Below are 14,988 nucleotides of genomic sequence, written 5' to 3'. Positions count from 1 at the left end.
GCCCCGCCCCACACCGCCGGCCTCCACGCCACAGAACAGCCCTGCTCTTGCTGTCTGTCTCCTCACTTATTTCCGATCCCCTTCCAGCCACCTTCCTTGTCAAGTTTATCTAAACAGCTGCCCCAGCCCCTGACTTGACCCTAGCTCCTTACCCTACCCTACTCTCTTCAGAGCACCGCCCATCACCTGTCACCTGTCACCACTCCGCAACTAGAATGGAACTTCCAGGCGGGCAAGACCCATCTTGCATTCCGAGCGCCCAGGGCAGGGCCTGGGAACACTGACCAAAGCAAACAGAATGCGGCCTCACTCACAGATGAGGAGCCTGAGCCCAAGACTGAGAAAACCATCAGCCTCAAGCTCTCGAGAGCCTGCACTTCCTCATTCGGCCTCGAGCTCCCACCCCAGCCCCGTCAGCAGGAGTTGAGAAGGACACTCACCAATGACCACAGCTACCACCGGGCTGCTCCCTGTCCTGTGCGCGCTCAGCGAGCTGAGGGTGGCCTCCACCCGCATCCACAGGGTGGCGCTGCTGCGACCCAGCGCCTCTTCCCACACCTCATCTGCCTCCCTCAGGCCCTCATCTCAGGCCTCGTGACCGCCCCGGGGCAGGTCTAAGACCTGGGGTTCGGAGACCGCTCCAGGCCAAATGCTCGGCTCCCACACCCAAGACACACGTGGGACTGTTTGCAGGATGGACTTTGGCCTGTACCAAGAATTCACTGTACCAGCACCAGGGAAACAAAAAAGCACTGGGCGGGGAGTTAAGACTTTGGGTCCGTGGCCTGGCTCTGTTAACAGGGAGCTTCAGGAAAAGTCCCTGAACCACACACGCTAAAAGCCAGGTGCGTTACGTACACCTCAAACTTCTCAACCGTGGGAGAAAGGTGCTACTCCTACCCCACGTCCCAGATGAGGAAACTGGAGCTCAGAGTGGGGAGGCTCACTCGCTCCATATCACACCAGTCACAAACAGAACCAGGATCTGAGCTCAAATAGGCCTGACTCCAAAATCCACTTTTTTTCTAAAATAATTATTTGGGTCATGGTAACAGGCATACAACGTAAAATCCACTAACCTAACCACTTTTAAATGCACAGTACGGTAGCATTAACGATCTGCACCTCGCTGTGCACCGATCTCTAGACCTTCGTCTACAAAACCGAAACTCCACACCTGCTGAACTACTACTCCCCTCCCCTCCCCCAACTCCTGACAACCATCATTTTCTGTTTCGAAGGGCCTGACTGCTTCAAATACCTCATACACACGGAATCTCGCAGGGTTTGTCTGTTTGTGACTGGCTTATTTCACTGGACAGAGTCCTCCAGGTGCCTCTTTGCTGTAGCCTGTGACAGAATCCCCTTTCTTTCTGTGACTCAGTAATATCCCACTGCATGCACAGACCACTTTTCTTTGCCCATTCATCAGCTGCTGGATATTTAAGTTGTTTCCACACCTTGGCTATGGTGAAACAAACTTCAAACAAACACGTACAAATCCGTCTTCAAGAGCCAAAATCTATTTTTAACCACTAGACCATTACATCTCCAGGATCGAAGAGCGTCAGACAAGTTCGTGGTCTTTCTCTCACTCATTCAACTGTGAAGCAGGCACCCACTCTGAGCGAGGTCTTGTGCTAGGGCCACAGCTGTGACTGAGACAGTCAGCCCTGTCCCCACAGTTCACAGTTCATTGTGGGGGACAGACCCGGGCCCCACAGTGACGACCAAGAGTGAGCAGTGCTGGGGTGGGGAAGCCAGGGTTTGTATCGCTCAGCCCGCTGGGATCGGCCTGGGGCCTCCTGGAGAAGGAGATGCCAGAGCTGAGACCTGTTTTATTTTCCACTTACACATCAACATGGAATTCTGTTTCTTTACCCAAATCACTGATTAGAAGAAAGTCGACAGGGACAGAACAATGACAGAACCAGGGACAGGAAGGGAGTGAGAGCAGGCACCAAGGACACATCAGAAGAGAAATCAGCTGTCTGGACTGGACACACCGGCCCAGTCTGCCACAGCTGACCTCTGCTTCCTCAACATTGGCCTCAGCTGCCTCTCTCGGGCGGAGAATAAGATGAGAGACCCACATGACAGCCCCATCCTCTCCTCAAAGCCGCCACCGTCCACAGTTCGGTGGCTCTGATCTGAATGCTGATCACGTTCATGTTCAGGGACAGCTGCTTGTACAGGCCTGCACCACAACACACCCCACAGACACTGTTCTGTTCTTGAAGCTCTTCCCTGTCACCCAGTGAGAGGGGCTGGTCGTCACCACTGTCCCAAGGGGGAAAACACGGCTCAGTGAGCTCTCTGGCTCACACGGACGAGAGCCTGGAGTCCCAGGCCTTCTGAGTGACCCCACTCCGGCCTTCTTTCCTCCACTCCATCCATCCACCTGGATGCGATTCCAGCTCTACTTGGTAATAATAACCTCAGCACCAAGAGCTGGCATTTACTGAGCAAGTTAGCCTGGGCAGGTCGGCCCTCGGGAGTCTCTGTGCCCAATCTCACCCAACACTCCGATACCTTGGGAGGGAGGTGCCCTATCCCCACCATTTGTGACAGCCCATTAGTTGGCAACCAACATCCACTGCCCCTTCCTCCACAGTAATGAGACTCCTAACATAACTGGCACAAGGCCCCCAGCATACAGCGCATACCTCTCAGCCTTCCTGGCAGCTGTATGTGACCAAGGGCTACTTTCTGGCCACGGGGATACGAGTGGATATATTATGTGCAAACATTTAGAAACTTTCTTAACAACTGACATGAGCCCACTGGCCTCTTCTCCCTTCCTGCTGAATGGAATATAAAGACATGATGGCTAGAGCTTGAGCAGCCCTCTTAGACCCTAAGAAAACACTGGCAAGAGAAGCCACTCACGGCTGAATAACAGTTCCCTGAGCAGGACTGGCCACCTCTGGGCTTTTATGTAATAAGGAAATAAACATGTGTCTTCAGTGAAGATATGATGAAACAGAGACGCATGTCAAGCGCTCAGCACAGTACTTAACACACAAACACTCAACAGCATTAACTACTGTTATCAGCAAAGCTTTAACACAGGGGTCAACACCCCTCTCCCAGGCCTGCTGAAAGGACCAGAAACAATGCACCGCAGTAGCAGGCGCGGGTCTGGCACGCCCGAACCCTTAATAAGCGGCAGTTACTCAGCCCTGAGCGCTGACAGCGTTCCCCGTCCGCTGCTAGGGCCTCAACTGTAACCAACATAGGCCCAGGCCCTGCCCTTGTGGTCCCGTCATAGTTATTGCAACACCACTGGAGACGGGCTCTCAGAGATGACTCTCCTAGGATAATAGCAGCCTCTGTTTCATGGGTGATTGTGGGGACTCAAAGCAATCATACATCTAATGTTCTCCTAACAGAGCCTGGAGCCTGAGAAGGATCAATTAAAATGGCAACTGCTATTATTATTGTTTTATTCATCTAGTCTTTTAAACCACGTTGGGCTCAAGCATGGAAAGCAGTACCATGACCCAAATAAACCTAGTCCCCAGTCTCACAGAGCTAAAAATGTGTGTTAAATTCCACAAAGGGGAAAAACAAGAAGCTGTGACAGCATTTATAGGGGACACTGATTGAGTACGAAGGATGAGGGAAGACTTCCCTGAGGACTGAGATCCGAGAGATGAGCAGGAGCTAACCCAGTAGAGGAAAAGCTCACACAAAGCCCCTATGGCTAAAGAGAACTATACAATTTTGGGAGGTAAACTGGTAGCTCTTTATACACCTTTTTTTGCTAGAAAAAGTAGCCCCAGATAGTAGGGAGGCCAGATGACACGAGCAAAGGAATAAGGCAGAAAGCAGAGTAACACGAGTCTGGAGGAGGTGGTAAAAGCCAGGCCATGGATGCTCTTAAAGGCTGTCATGAGGAGCCTGGCACTAAGGAGTCACAGAGAAGTTGAGTAAGAGAGGGACAGAGTCAGCTTTGTGCTTTAGAAAGACCTCTCTGGGGACTTCCTTAGTGGTCCAGCAATTAAAACTCCACACTCCCAATGCAGGGAGCTGAGGTTCAATCTCTGGTCAGAGAACTAGATCTCTCATGCCACAACTAAGACCCAGTGCACCCAAATAAATGTTTTTAAAAAAATAACAATAATTCCATCCCTTATTTAAAAAAAAAAAAAAAGACGTCTCTGGCCTCTCTGAGGAGGGTGGATTAGAGGCGGCAGGACTGGAAGCCAGAACACCAGGGAGGAGCCTGCGGCAGTGATGCAGTAACAAATGAAAACGTCTATATAAATACCATCTCACAGAAGATCAGAACCTAGTGTGCCAAAGCCATTTCAAGCTGGGGTCTCAAGAACAAGTGACAGTTAAAGAACTGAGAGGAGGCATTACAGGCTCAATACCCAGCGGGGGCAGAGATGCAAAAAAAGGCCAATGGAGCTACCTCAGAATGAAGCCCAGAGGCCAGACCACAAGGGCCTTTTAGGTCACAAGATGGAGTGTGCTCTTCTCTCCAAAAGCAACTGAAGCATCTAACAGGGGAGAAATGGCCAGAATTCACTAGGTGAATACTGACGGTACTCCTTCCGGATGCCAAGTCAAACCTTAAGAAGGGCTGCGCTCCTCTGGGCACTGTGAACACTGAGGAATAATAACCAAGACCGACAGCATTCCGGAGGTGGCCAATCTTAAGTCTGGAGTGCTACAAAGCCTTCCCTCCTTCCTGACAACACCAGTTCTGTACTCTGAGTCCACACCAGACAGCACAGCGTGCAACAGTAAACAAAATACCTCGGTTCCGTCCCCGCCCCCAGTGATTATGCTCTAGAGGAGAGGAGGCGACCCACTCCAGTATTCTTGCCTGGAGAATCCCCATGGACAGAGGGGCCTGGTGGGCTACAGTACACAAGGGTGGAAAAGAGTCAAATGGGACTGAGAGACTCAGCTCACCACAGCACAGCACATGATTACGCTCAAAAAAATGGACATTTTCTTGAGAAAACAGGTATCCCCTCTTAGCCTATTTCCAAGCCTGGTGGTACCAGGATAACCAGGGCTCCGCTCTCTCACAGAGCTCCCAGCCCAGATTAAAGGTCACTTACGATCTTTTCATAGTACTCCCTGCGCCGCTCTGCCCTCTTTTTGTAGTCGACCATCATGCCTCGAAGTTTCCGCTCATGTTTCCGAGCCTCGTGCCACATTGTGGTGAGGCCAAGGCTGGGGCCTCAACCTGAGGGATGAGGGGAGGGGTGTCAGATGGGCTTAAAAAAAAAAAAATACGGGCAGAATCACCGACACCTAATAAGTTGACACAGTTAATCCTGAGCATCAGCTTCAGGGAGAGTAAGTGAGGCTGCAGAACTGTGCAGCAGGATACACTCGGGTGGACCCCGGGCAAGTCTGATCCAGTACCCTGGGTATTCTGAATCCCCCACCCCCACTCCCGTTGATTCTGGAGTGAGCAGCCCAGAGAAAGTTGTACCCTGTGCTGAAGGAGGAGGAATCAAGGATGAAAGGTTCAAGGATGGAAGGAGTGTTTGAAGTAAGGTCTGGAGGAAGAACATGAGCAGCTGGGGTTGGGAGCTCAAGGGAGAGGAAGGGCTGAAACGGCGCCCACCAGGTGGGCCGGCGGGGGGTGGGGGGGGTGGGGTCTGGGTACCAGAGGTCTGGGGATGAAGGCAGGTGGACGAAGAGAAAATTTTTATGGAAAAAGGGTAGTGGTGTGGAGGTGGGGGTCGAGGGCAGGTGAAGGGCGTGGATGGTGGTGGATGTCCTCCCGACACTTGCGGGAGGAGAGGGCAGGAGGCAGCGCCGGAGGAAAAGAAGCGCTGCCGAGGTCTAAAGCAGGAATCTAAATTGGGGGCGGGGGGAGGGTACAGAGGCTGAGGGAGGCGGAGCGAGATGACAGGAGGGGGTGGGCTGCGTTTGGGGGCAAGCCTGCAGGACCGGGCTCGAGCACCCGGTCTGGGCCTGAGGGATCCCTCTTAAGTTTTTCTGACAAGGGGGCGGGACCTGTGGCAAGCGGCAGGGTCCGACGCGGCGAGTTCTGGCCGACGGCGGAGGTAGGGCGCGGCCTGAGGCACGGCCAGGCCGAAGGGGTGCGGGGCGGGCAGCCCTCGGGGCCCGGGCCGAGCGGAGTCTCACAGTAGACCGCGGAGAAGCCGAGGCAAGGGCGAAGCTGGGCTGACGTCCGCCCGAGGCCACCAGGTCACCCGCTGCCCGCACTCACCGGCTCGTCGCCGCCTCCCACCGCTTCGCTCGCGCGCGACCCGCGCCGGAAGCGGAAGTGGGAGGCTGAGGGACGGGGCGGGGAGCGGCAGAGGCACTTCCGCCTACTCGAGAGGCGGAAACTAGGTTGGACTAGAGAGTGAGCGGAAGGGCGGGGCTTGAGGAAACCCGAGGGGCGTAGGCGGAGCCTGGAGACTTCGTACTTAAAGGCGGGGGTTGTTTCTCTAGCAAAGAGACGAGACCCCCAGGGATCAAAAGTTCATCTTTATTAGGAAGACTCTGAACAAACAACCTACCCCGCCCCCCACCTTCAAGCCTGGGGAAGGAGGATGGGGGATCTGCACCCTCCTCCCATATATACACAACAGAATCCCCCTGGAGAAGGTGCCCCTGCTTGTGGGGGCTGAGACAGCAGCTTTAACAAGCTAGTGCTTGAGAGCCAAGCCCCCTTTCCTCTCCAGACTCAGTTTTCTCATTTGTAAAGGAGCTCAGGAGAAACCGGTGTTAACGGAGTTTCTCCCCAGCGCTGAAGATGTCCGATTCAGAAGGACGAGGACGTCGGAAGACTGACCAAGGGCCGCCCCAGGGGATGGGGGTGCTGGGTATCCTGATTGGAAGGCCACCTCCCTCCCGACCCAGCGCCTCTCCTCCAGCGCCGCGGGGCTACGTGGCCTCAGGGCCCGGGGACAGGAGGCCACCCCCAAAGCCGGCCTCACGGTACTGGTTGGGGAACATGTTGCTGCCCACGAGGCTGGCAGTGCCTCCGTCCCCGGGGCCCGGGGCCTGGTACGAGTCCAGCGTGAGCGGCTCGGGGCCGGGAGGCTCCCCGACCGCAGCCCCTGCACCGCCGTTGCCCGCGACAGCGCTGGTGAGTGGTGGCGCTGGGGGCAACATGTCCAGCATGGTCAAGAGCGTGGGGGCAGCGGGGTCGTAGGGAAAGCTGTCGTCCAGGAGGTCCGGCCCGCCGGGGGGTTCCAGGCTGGGGAGGGATACGGTGCCCGGGTAGAAGTCTGTGTCGGGTAGCAGCACTGACGGCGGGAGGTACGGTCCTGCAGGGATGAGAAGAAAGAAGGAAGCATGGTGGGCTTTTAGGGTCGACCTCCCGCCAGCTCAAATGCCGGGTCTGTGGCTGAATACTTTATCATGTGGCCTCCTATAACGCCAGGGAGAACTCTGAGTAGGGACTATCACCATTCTCTTTTTTTATTTACAATAATTTTTTTGAGGTATAGTTGATCAGGTGTACAACATAGTGATTCACAATTTTTTAAGGTTATACTCCACTTATGTGTGTGTGCTCAATCGTTCAGTCGTGTCTGACTCTTGAAGACCCCATGGACTGTAGCCCACCAGGTTCCTCTGTCCATGGGATTCTCCAGGCAAGAATACTACAGTGAGTTGCCATTCCCTTCTCCAGGGGATCTTCCCAACCCAGGGACTGAACCCAGGTCTCTTGCATTGCAGGTAGATTCTTTACCATCCAGGCCACCAGGGAAGCCCATACTCTGCTTATAGTTGTTATAAAATATTAGCTATATTCCCTTTGCTGTATTCCCTGTCCTTGTTGCTGATTTATTTATACATGGTAATTTGTACCTTTTAATCCCCATCCCTATATTTCCCCTCCCCCTCCCTTTCCCACTGATAACCGCTAGTTTGTTCTCTATATCTGTCAGTATTTCTTTTTTGTTATATTCACTTTTGTTTATGACTCCACGTATATGTTATCATACAGCATTTGTTTTTCTCTGTCACTAAGCATAATACTCTCCAAGTCCATCCATGTTGTTGCAAATTACAGGTTTTTTTTTAATGACTGAGTAGTAATATTTTGTGAGGAGGGCATGGCAACCTACTCCAGTAATCTTGCCTAGAGAATCCCATGGACAGAGGAGCCTGGCAGGCTGCAGTCCATAGGGTCGTATACAGATAGACACGACTGAAGCGACTAAGCAGCAGCAGTAATCCATTGTGTATATATACACCACATCTTCTTTATCCATTCATTTATTGAAGGACACTTAGGTTACTTCCATTTCTTGGCTATTGTAAACAGTGGCACTATGAACATTGGGGTACATGTCTCTTTTCAAATTAGTGTTTTCGTTTTATTTGTTTGTTTTGGATATACACTCAGGAGTGGAATTGCTGGGTCATATGGTATTTGCAAATGATATGACCAATACACGGTTAATGTCCAAAATAAAAACAGCTCATACGATATTAAATAAACAAATATCCCAACTAAAAAAATGAGCAGAACTGAATAGACATTTTTCTAAGGAAGACATGCAGTTGGCCAACAGTTACGTGAAAAGATGCTCAACATGGTTAATCATCAGAGAAATGCAAATAAAAACCACAATGAAGTTTCACCTCACACCTGTCAGAATGTCTGTCATCAAAAAGACATAAATAACAAATGCTGGTGAGGATGCAGAGAAAAGAGAACCCTCATACATTGTTGGTGGGAGGGTAAATTGGTGGGGAAAACACTTTGGAAGTTCCTCAATAAACTAAGAATCATTCTTATTTAATAAGCAAACAGGCAAAATAACTTGCAGTTCACAGGTGAGTTGTGGAACCAGGGTTGAAACCGTGCTCCTATAATGCTAGTGAGTTTTCCTCAAGAATGAGGAAGAAAAGGATGCTCCAAAGCCCCCCAGCGTATAAAGACAACACAAAAGGTGAAATCACACCATGGGAGACCCAAGGAGAAATATCAAGTCCCAAAATTGTAAGGTAAAATGCTAAGTGTCATTGTGGAAGTCTTTTTGAGACAAGACAAACCTCACCAGCAAAGACTGACTACACTTATTTTAGAAGGAGTCACAGTGCTGCTGGAACTCTATTTCCCAGTTTCCCTGGTAGCTTGATGTGGCCATGTGACCAAGTGCTGCTGGCTGAAATGTGGGCATGATGGATGGAGCTGCAACAGCCATTCTGCACCATGAGGTGGAAACTATGAGCTGAAAATAGCAGGAGCTTGGGTCTCTGATGATCATGCAGCCACCAAAGCATCTGTGGACCACCCACCCCTGGACTGTGTTTGTGTGAGAGGAGAAATAATGTCCTATCCTACTGAAGTTCCTGTTATTTTGGATTTTGCTGTGAATGCAGTTAAACATGATCATAACAAATGCAGGTGGCATTCCTGGTTTCCGGCAAGTTCCTAACATCTCCTGGGCACCAAAGCCTATACTAAATAACTGTGCATTGTGACCTCACTAAATTCTGGAAGGAACCCCAAGAAGGAAGATCTCCATCTGCAAGTTAAGTAAACTGAGGCCCAAAGAGGTTGCACAGGGACTTCCCAGTGCAGTGGTTAAGAATCCACCTTCCAGTTCAGGGGACACAGGTTTGATTCCTGGTTCAGGAACTAAGATCTCACATGCCTCGGGGCAACTAAGCCCACGCACCACAAATACGTTTCTAGACCCCCCCACACCACAGCTAGAGAGAAGACCTTGTACTTCAACAAACAGCCCACATGACCCACAGAAAGATCCCACATGCTGCAACTAAGACCTGATGCAGCCCTAAATAAATATTTTTTTTTTTAAAGATCACACAGTGGCTTAATTGTGGCCTTGAATTCAAACCCAGTCTGATTGCAGAGGCTAGGTTCTTAACCATTCCACTCTAGTGCCAGGGCAGCTTTGCCAAAGGAATAAGAGAGGAGAACTTTGGATACTGGGAAATTGGGGTGATGGAGCAGGTGAAAGAATTACTAAGTGGCTAATGATGAGAGACTTCAGGGATTCAGGGTCAAAGGTTGATGAAATGGACTAGGACTGGGGATTTCTAGGGGCAGAGGTGTTGGTAGACAACAGATGACACTTGAAACCTTCAGGTGAGATTGGCTGAGATTGACAACTCCAGCAGACTCTGGCTGGGAGCTGGGCTCCTGGGGTAGCTGGGGTGCTGGGGACAGTGTTCTTAGAGCTAGCGGTCAGCGAGTGGGGAGGCTTTGGATAGCAGCCTAGCTCTGGGGGTCACTAAGGGTTGGACACGACTGAGCAACTTCCCTTTCACTTTTCACTTTCATGCATTGGAGAAGGGAGTGGCAACTCACTCCAGTGTTCTTGCCTGGAGAATCCCAGGGACGGGGGAGCCTAGTGGGCTGCCGTCTATGGGGTCACACAGAGTCGGACACGACTGAAGTGACTTAGCAGCAGCAGCAGCAGCTCTGACACCACCTCCAATTTATCCATCCTCTACTCCCTACTACTGGTGTCACATGTATCATCATTAGTCTAAACCTGTGCCCACGGGTGGTGGTCCAGTGGCTAAGACTCCATGCTCCCAATGCAGAGGCCCTGGGTTTGATCCCTGGTCAGGGAAATAGATCCCACATGCCACAACTGAGAGTTCGCATGCCGCAACTAAAGACCCCACGTGCCACAGAGAAGATCGACGATTCCACATGCTGCAACTAAGACCTATTGCAGCCTAATTAAATGGTTACAATTTTAAATACATTAACAAGTAAATTAACTTTTGCCCAGGTGTAACTCCCCGCTCCACCACGGACTGGCTGTGTGACCTTGGGCAAGAGATGTCACCTCTCTGGGCCTCAAGTTTTTCACCAGTAAAATGAGACTGGGGCATGGGAGGAGATGACAGCACCCACCCCCACCCCCCAGAGGGACTGCACAGATTAAGTGAACACACACAAAGCAATTATGCTGAGACTGTCTGTAAAAATAAGTACAGTAACATTTAAAAGGCCAATGAGGTATGTATGTGGTGATACTTTTCAGAGGCGCCCTGAAGCTCTGAGAGGTAGAGCAACTTGATAAATGTCACACAGCATGAAAATGGCCAAGTGGAGATCAGAGTCTCTGGACTGTGTCCAGAACCACTGTTCTTTCTACTTTATGTTGCTGGTTAAGTGGTGAGGCACTGGCCATGTAGGAGCTCTTTGGGGGCCTGAAGAGGCTAGAAAAGTGTGGCTGCAACCCCCCCACCCCCACCCCCACTTAGCCCACCTCAAGGGCAGGCACTTGCACTGAACCAACACCCACCTGAGCCATGGCTGGGCAGGAATTGATCCAGGAAGACTGGTTTTTTCCTCCGTCGTTTGCTCTCAATGCCATGGGGATCTGAAGAAAGGCAAAGATGAGGACCCCTGGATCCCACCAGCCCCTCCTCCCCAACCTGGGGGCGGTGGGCAGGGTGATGGGGTCAGTCAACCCCTCCCAGGGACCTGGAGAGGGACATCAAAAGGGGCAGAGGGGACACACCAGAGCTATTCAACTCCCCAAGGACGTCAGGCAGCCCCCGTTTCCGCTTCTTGTCCACGCCATAGCTGTCTGTTCAGGAGATACCAGAGGCATACAAAATAACACGTGAAAAATAAGAACTATAGAAACCATTTGGGAAGTTGTTGAGCTGTTCTGGCTTTTTCCCAACCAATGTATATAGATGTCCATATCTTAGAATAAAACCCAAATTACTTCTAACCCCACTGGAACATCCCAGGCATAATTCTTTCCCAGGGCCTTTGCACTTGCTGTTCCAGCTACTTAAAACACTCTTCCTCAACTCTTATCACTTCCCTGGAAAACTGCTTAGTCACCCTCCTGTCCTCAGGTCAGCTGCCCCCTCTTCCAGGAAACCCTCCCTGAACTCTAAGCCTGGGTCAGTTGCCCTACTCTGCAAGACAAATTCTATAAGCAATTCCATCCCAGCCCTGCCCACTCTGGCTGTCACTGTATGGGAATAGATCTGTTTCCCGCCCCATCCGCCCACCCTTATAGAACGATGGGCCTCATAGCACAGGGCTGGGGCTGTCTCTGGTACCACTACGTTCCCAGCAGAGGGCCAGGCATAAGCAGCTGTGCTGAGAGGAGAAATTATTAAATAATCCCAAAATGTCACGAGATGGGTACTGTTACTATTTCCATTTTGCACAGGAGGAGTCTGAGACTAGGAAAAGCCAAGGTCACACAAACCAGTAAGCAGACAGGGATTTGAACCCCAGTCTGTGCAACTTGGAGCCTGCATTCTACTTCTGCATCTTCCCCTTTCCCCTTTGGGGCACCCCAAGCAAGGCCAAAGACCTGGTCTCTGGGGCAGTGGGTCACCCTGGGTTGTTGTGGTTACCATGGTCCCGAGGCAGGTAGGTGAAGGGCAGAGGCTCACTGCAGACCCCATCAGTAAGCCGCTGCAGAAAGACGTTCACTGTCACAGGTTCAACGATCTCCAGGTCCTCGTAGGGTGGTGTCTTGAACACAATGGCGATCTGGCGGTGCACATCGGCCTGGGAGAAGTCAGCCCGGCCTTCCCAGGAGGCTCTGCTGAACACCACCGATATATCCTCTGGCAGGAAAGTGGGGGCATCAGCTGAGCCAAGACACTTGGTCCACCAGAGACCCAACTTACTCAGCCTCCCCCAAAATCAACACAAGTATTTCCAAGAATAAAACTAATTATATGTGCATGCATGCTAAGTCACTTCAGTTGTGTCTGACTCCTATGGATGGTAGCACACCAGGCTCCTCTGTCCATGGGATTCTCCAGGCAAGAATACTGGAGTGGGTTGCCATTGCCTCCTCCAGGGGATCTTTCCAACCCAGGGATCGAACCCGCATCTCCTGCGTCACCTGTATTAGCAGATGGGTTCTTTAGCACTAGCGCTACCTGGGAAGCCCATATATGAGTATATATATCGAGGCTTTATATGTGTTGGACACACACAGATTACCTCTAAGACATACAACAGTTCTAGAGAGCCCATGATACTGAGGAGAAAGCAAAGGCACCAGGAGATTAAGCCACTTGTCCAAGGTCACATGGTCAACAAGTGGTGCAGCCAAGATGGGAATCCAGGCAAGCAAGAGCTCTTCAGCACTAGCTCCTAGGACTCGAGGAAGTTACTGGTATTTCTGGGCCCAGTGTCATCACCCTAAAGGGGGAAAGTCATAGCACTCACCTCATAGGAGTTTTTAGAAGGATTAAATGAGTCAGTCCAATAAAAGGGCTTAGAAGAGGACTTAATAGGTGATCAATCCTTGTTAAGTATGATGGCTTTTATAAGCATTATGTAAAATATTAGCTCTAGGAACTCAGAAAATCCTCAGTAAATGCTACCTCTTTGTGATGTACCTCTTAGGTATTTGGGATCCCATCTCATCCTAATACCAGCTCATTTTAGGGGCTGAGGAAACCGGCTCAGGGTATTGAAGTCACCTGGCCAAAATCAGCCAGTGAGTCAATGATGGAATAGAACTCAAATCTACCTTGAATCATTCACTTGAGGCAGTATTAGTTTTTCTGCCCTAACCCCAATTCCCAGGCTCCTAAGAATCTCCTTGGCCTTCCTCAGATCTCAGTTCAAATACCACCTCCTCCAGGAAGCCTTCCCAGATGCCTGGACCATGTCTGGTCTTCCTGTTGTTCAGTCTCAGTACTGTGTCTTCTTCCCTATCAGCATTACGCACATTTATAATTTATATTTCTTCCCCTACCTCTCATTGAACTGAGAGCCCTGTGAGGGCAGAGTCTGGACATGTCTCGGTCACTGCTATGTCCCAGCACTGCCTAGCACAGAGGCCAGCATAGAGGAGCCACCCAATGGATAAGAATCCACCTGCCAATGCAGGGGGACATGAGTTCGATCCCTGGTCTGGGAAGACCCCCACATGCTGCGGAGCAACCAAGTCCGTGCGCCACAACTGCTGAGCCCGTGCCCTAGAGCCTGCATGGCGCAACTACTGAGCCCACGCGCTCCAACTGCTGAAGCATGTGCGCACCTCCGCAACAAGAGAAGCCGCTGCAGTGAGAAGCCTGCGCATCACCAGGAAGAGTAGCCCCTGCTCGCCACAACTAGAGAGAGCCCACGCAACGCGACAAGGACCCAGCGCAGCCAAAAATGAATACATAATAAAAATTTTTAAAACCCAGTTTGAGAAAGGGGTTTTGCATTTGAATGGATGTGACTCAAGTGGAAACCTCCTCCATTTTCTCCATCTGGAGCCCTGACCCAACTGTCATAAAGCATTTATTTATACAACTCCACGATTTTAATACCAGAGTAGTTCCCCAAAGTTCCTGATGCCAAGGTCTGCCCAGCACTCAATGCTGGCTAGTATAAACAGGCCTCCTTCTCTGTTCATGAATGAGTGAACAGAGTGTGTGGGTGGGTGAGTCAGTGAGTGAGTGAATCAATGGGCAACATCTGAAACCAGAGCACTGGACCCTTCTGCTAGGCTCCCCTGGTTAACCAGCTACTCCTCACCGTCTCAGTCTCTGCAAGCTGGCAGACCCCACTCTGCCCGCTCACTGCCCCAGACCCCTCACCTTTCTGCACCTTGTCGCACAGTAGGTAGAGTTCCTCGCCACCCGTGCACGGCCCACTCTCCTTGTTGATTCGGCAAATTCGTAGCTCCGACGTGTTTGTAGACTCTGGGAAAGAGGAGAGGAAGACACACAAAGGAAAGAAAAAAAAAGAATTTAGTCATCAAATCCTTACCAGGAACCCCATGGGTGCCCACTCAGGATGTGGAGAGGTGGGAAATGGGCAAGCCAGGGGTCTGATATTTTTGGAACCTGTGCTGCAGGTGGAAAAAAAGAAGATGCCCAGGGTGGAGGGGTTAGTGAGCATCCACGAGCCCTCCGCACTGAGGTCTAGTGAGCTCCCATCTCTGTCTTGGGGATTGGATAGGTGAAAGCCCACTGGTAGCTAAGTGGGGACCACGTGCCCTAGACCTGGCCAATCAAAGCATCACCTCCTCCTGGCCACAGCTGATTGGTCAGAGAGCAGAATGTGAGTAAAACTAG

At 51.2% G+C, this 14,988-nt stretch overlaps 2 protein-coding genes across 2 annotated transcripts in view; both read right to left on the bottom strand.

Annotated features, from left to right (window-relative positions):
• Positions 1-6,246, bottom strand: part of CLASRP (CLK4-associating serine/arginine rich protein) — a 25,016-nt gene extending 18,770 nt beyond the window's left edge. The window contains exons 1-2 of the mRNA XM_010852689.1: positions 5,989-6,246; positions 5,079-5,206 (exon numbers count right to left, since the gene is read on the bottom strand). Coding sequence (XP_010850991.1) covers positions 5,079-5,177 — 99 coding nt within the window. The 5' untranslated portion in view covers positions 5,178-5,206; positions 5,989-6,246. The remainder of the gene's footprint in view (positions 1-5,078; positions 5,207-5,988) is intronic.
• Positions 6,247-6,393: 147 nt separating this feature from the next.
• Positions 6,394-14,988, bottom strand: part of RELB (v-rel avian reticuloendotheliosis viral oncogene homolog B) — a 28,823-nt gene continuing 20,228 nt past the window's right edge. Inside the window, 5 exon segments of the mRNA XM_010852688.1 lie at positions 6,394-7,253; positions 11,232-11,309; positions 11,451-11,519; positions 12,313-12,528; positions 14,509-14,613. Coding sequence (XP_010850990.1) covers positions 6,868-7,253; positions 11,232-11,309; positions 11,451-11,519; positions 12,313-12,528; positions 14,509-14,613 — 854 coding nt within the window. The 3' untranslated portion in view covers positions 6,394-6,867.

This window comes from Bison bison, unplaced genomic scaffold (genome assembly GCF_000754665.1).
Source record: "Bison bison bison isolate TAMUID 2011002044 unplaced genomic scaffold, Bison_UMD1.0 scf7180017864313, whole genome shotgun sequence".
Lineage (NCBI taxonomy): Eukaryota > Metazoa > Chordata > Mammalia > Artiodactyla > Bovidae > Bison > Bison bison.
Note: the sequence above shows the minus strand (reverse complement) of the source record. Positions and strands in the feature narration are given on the sequence as shown.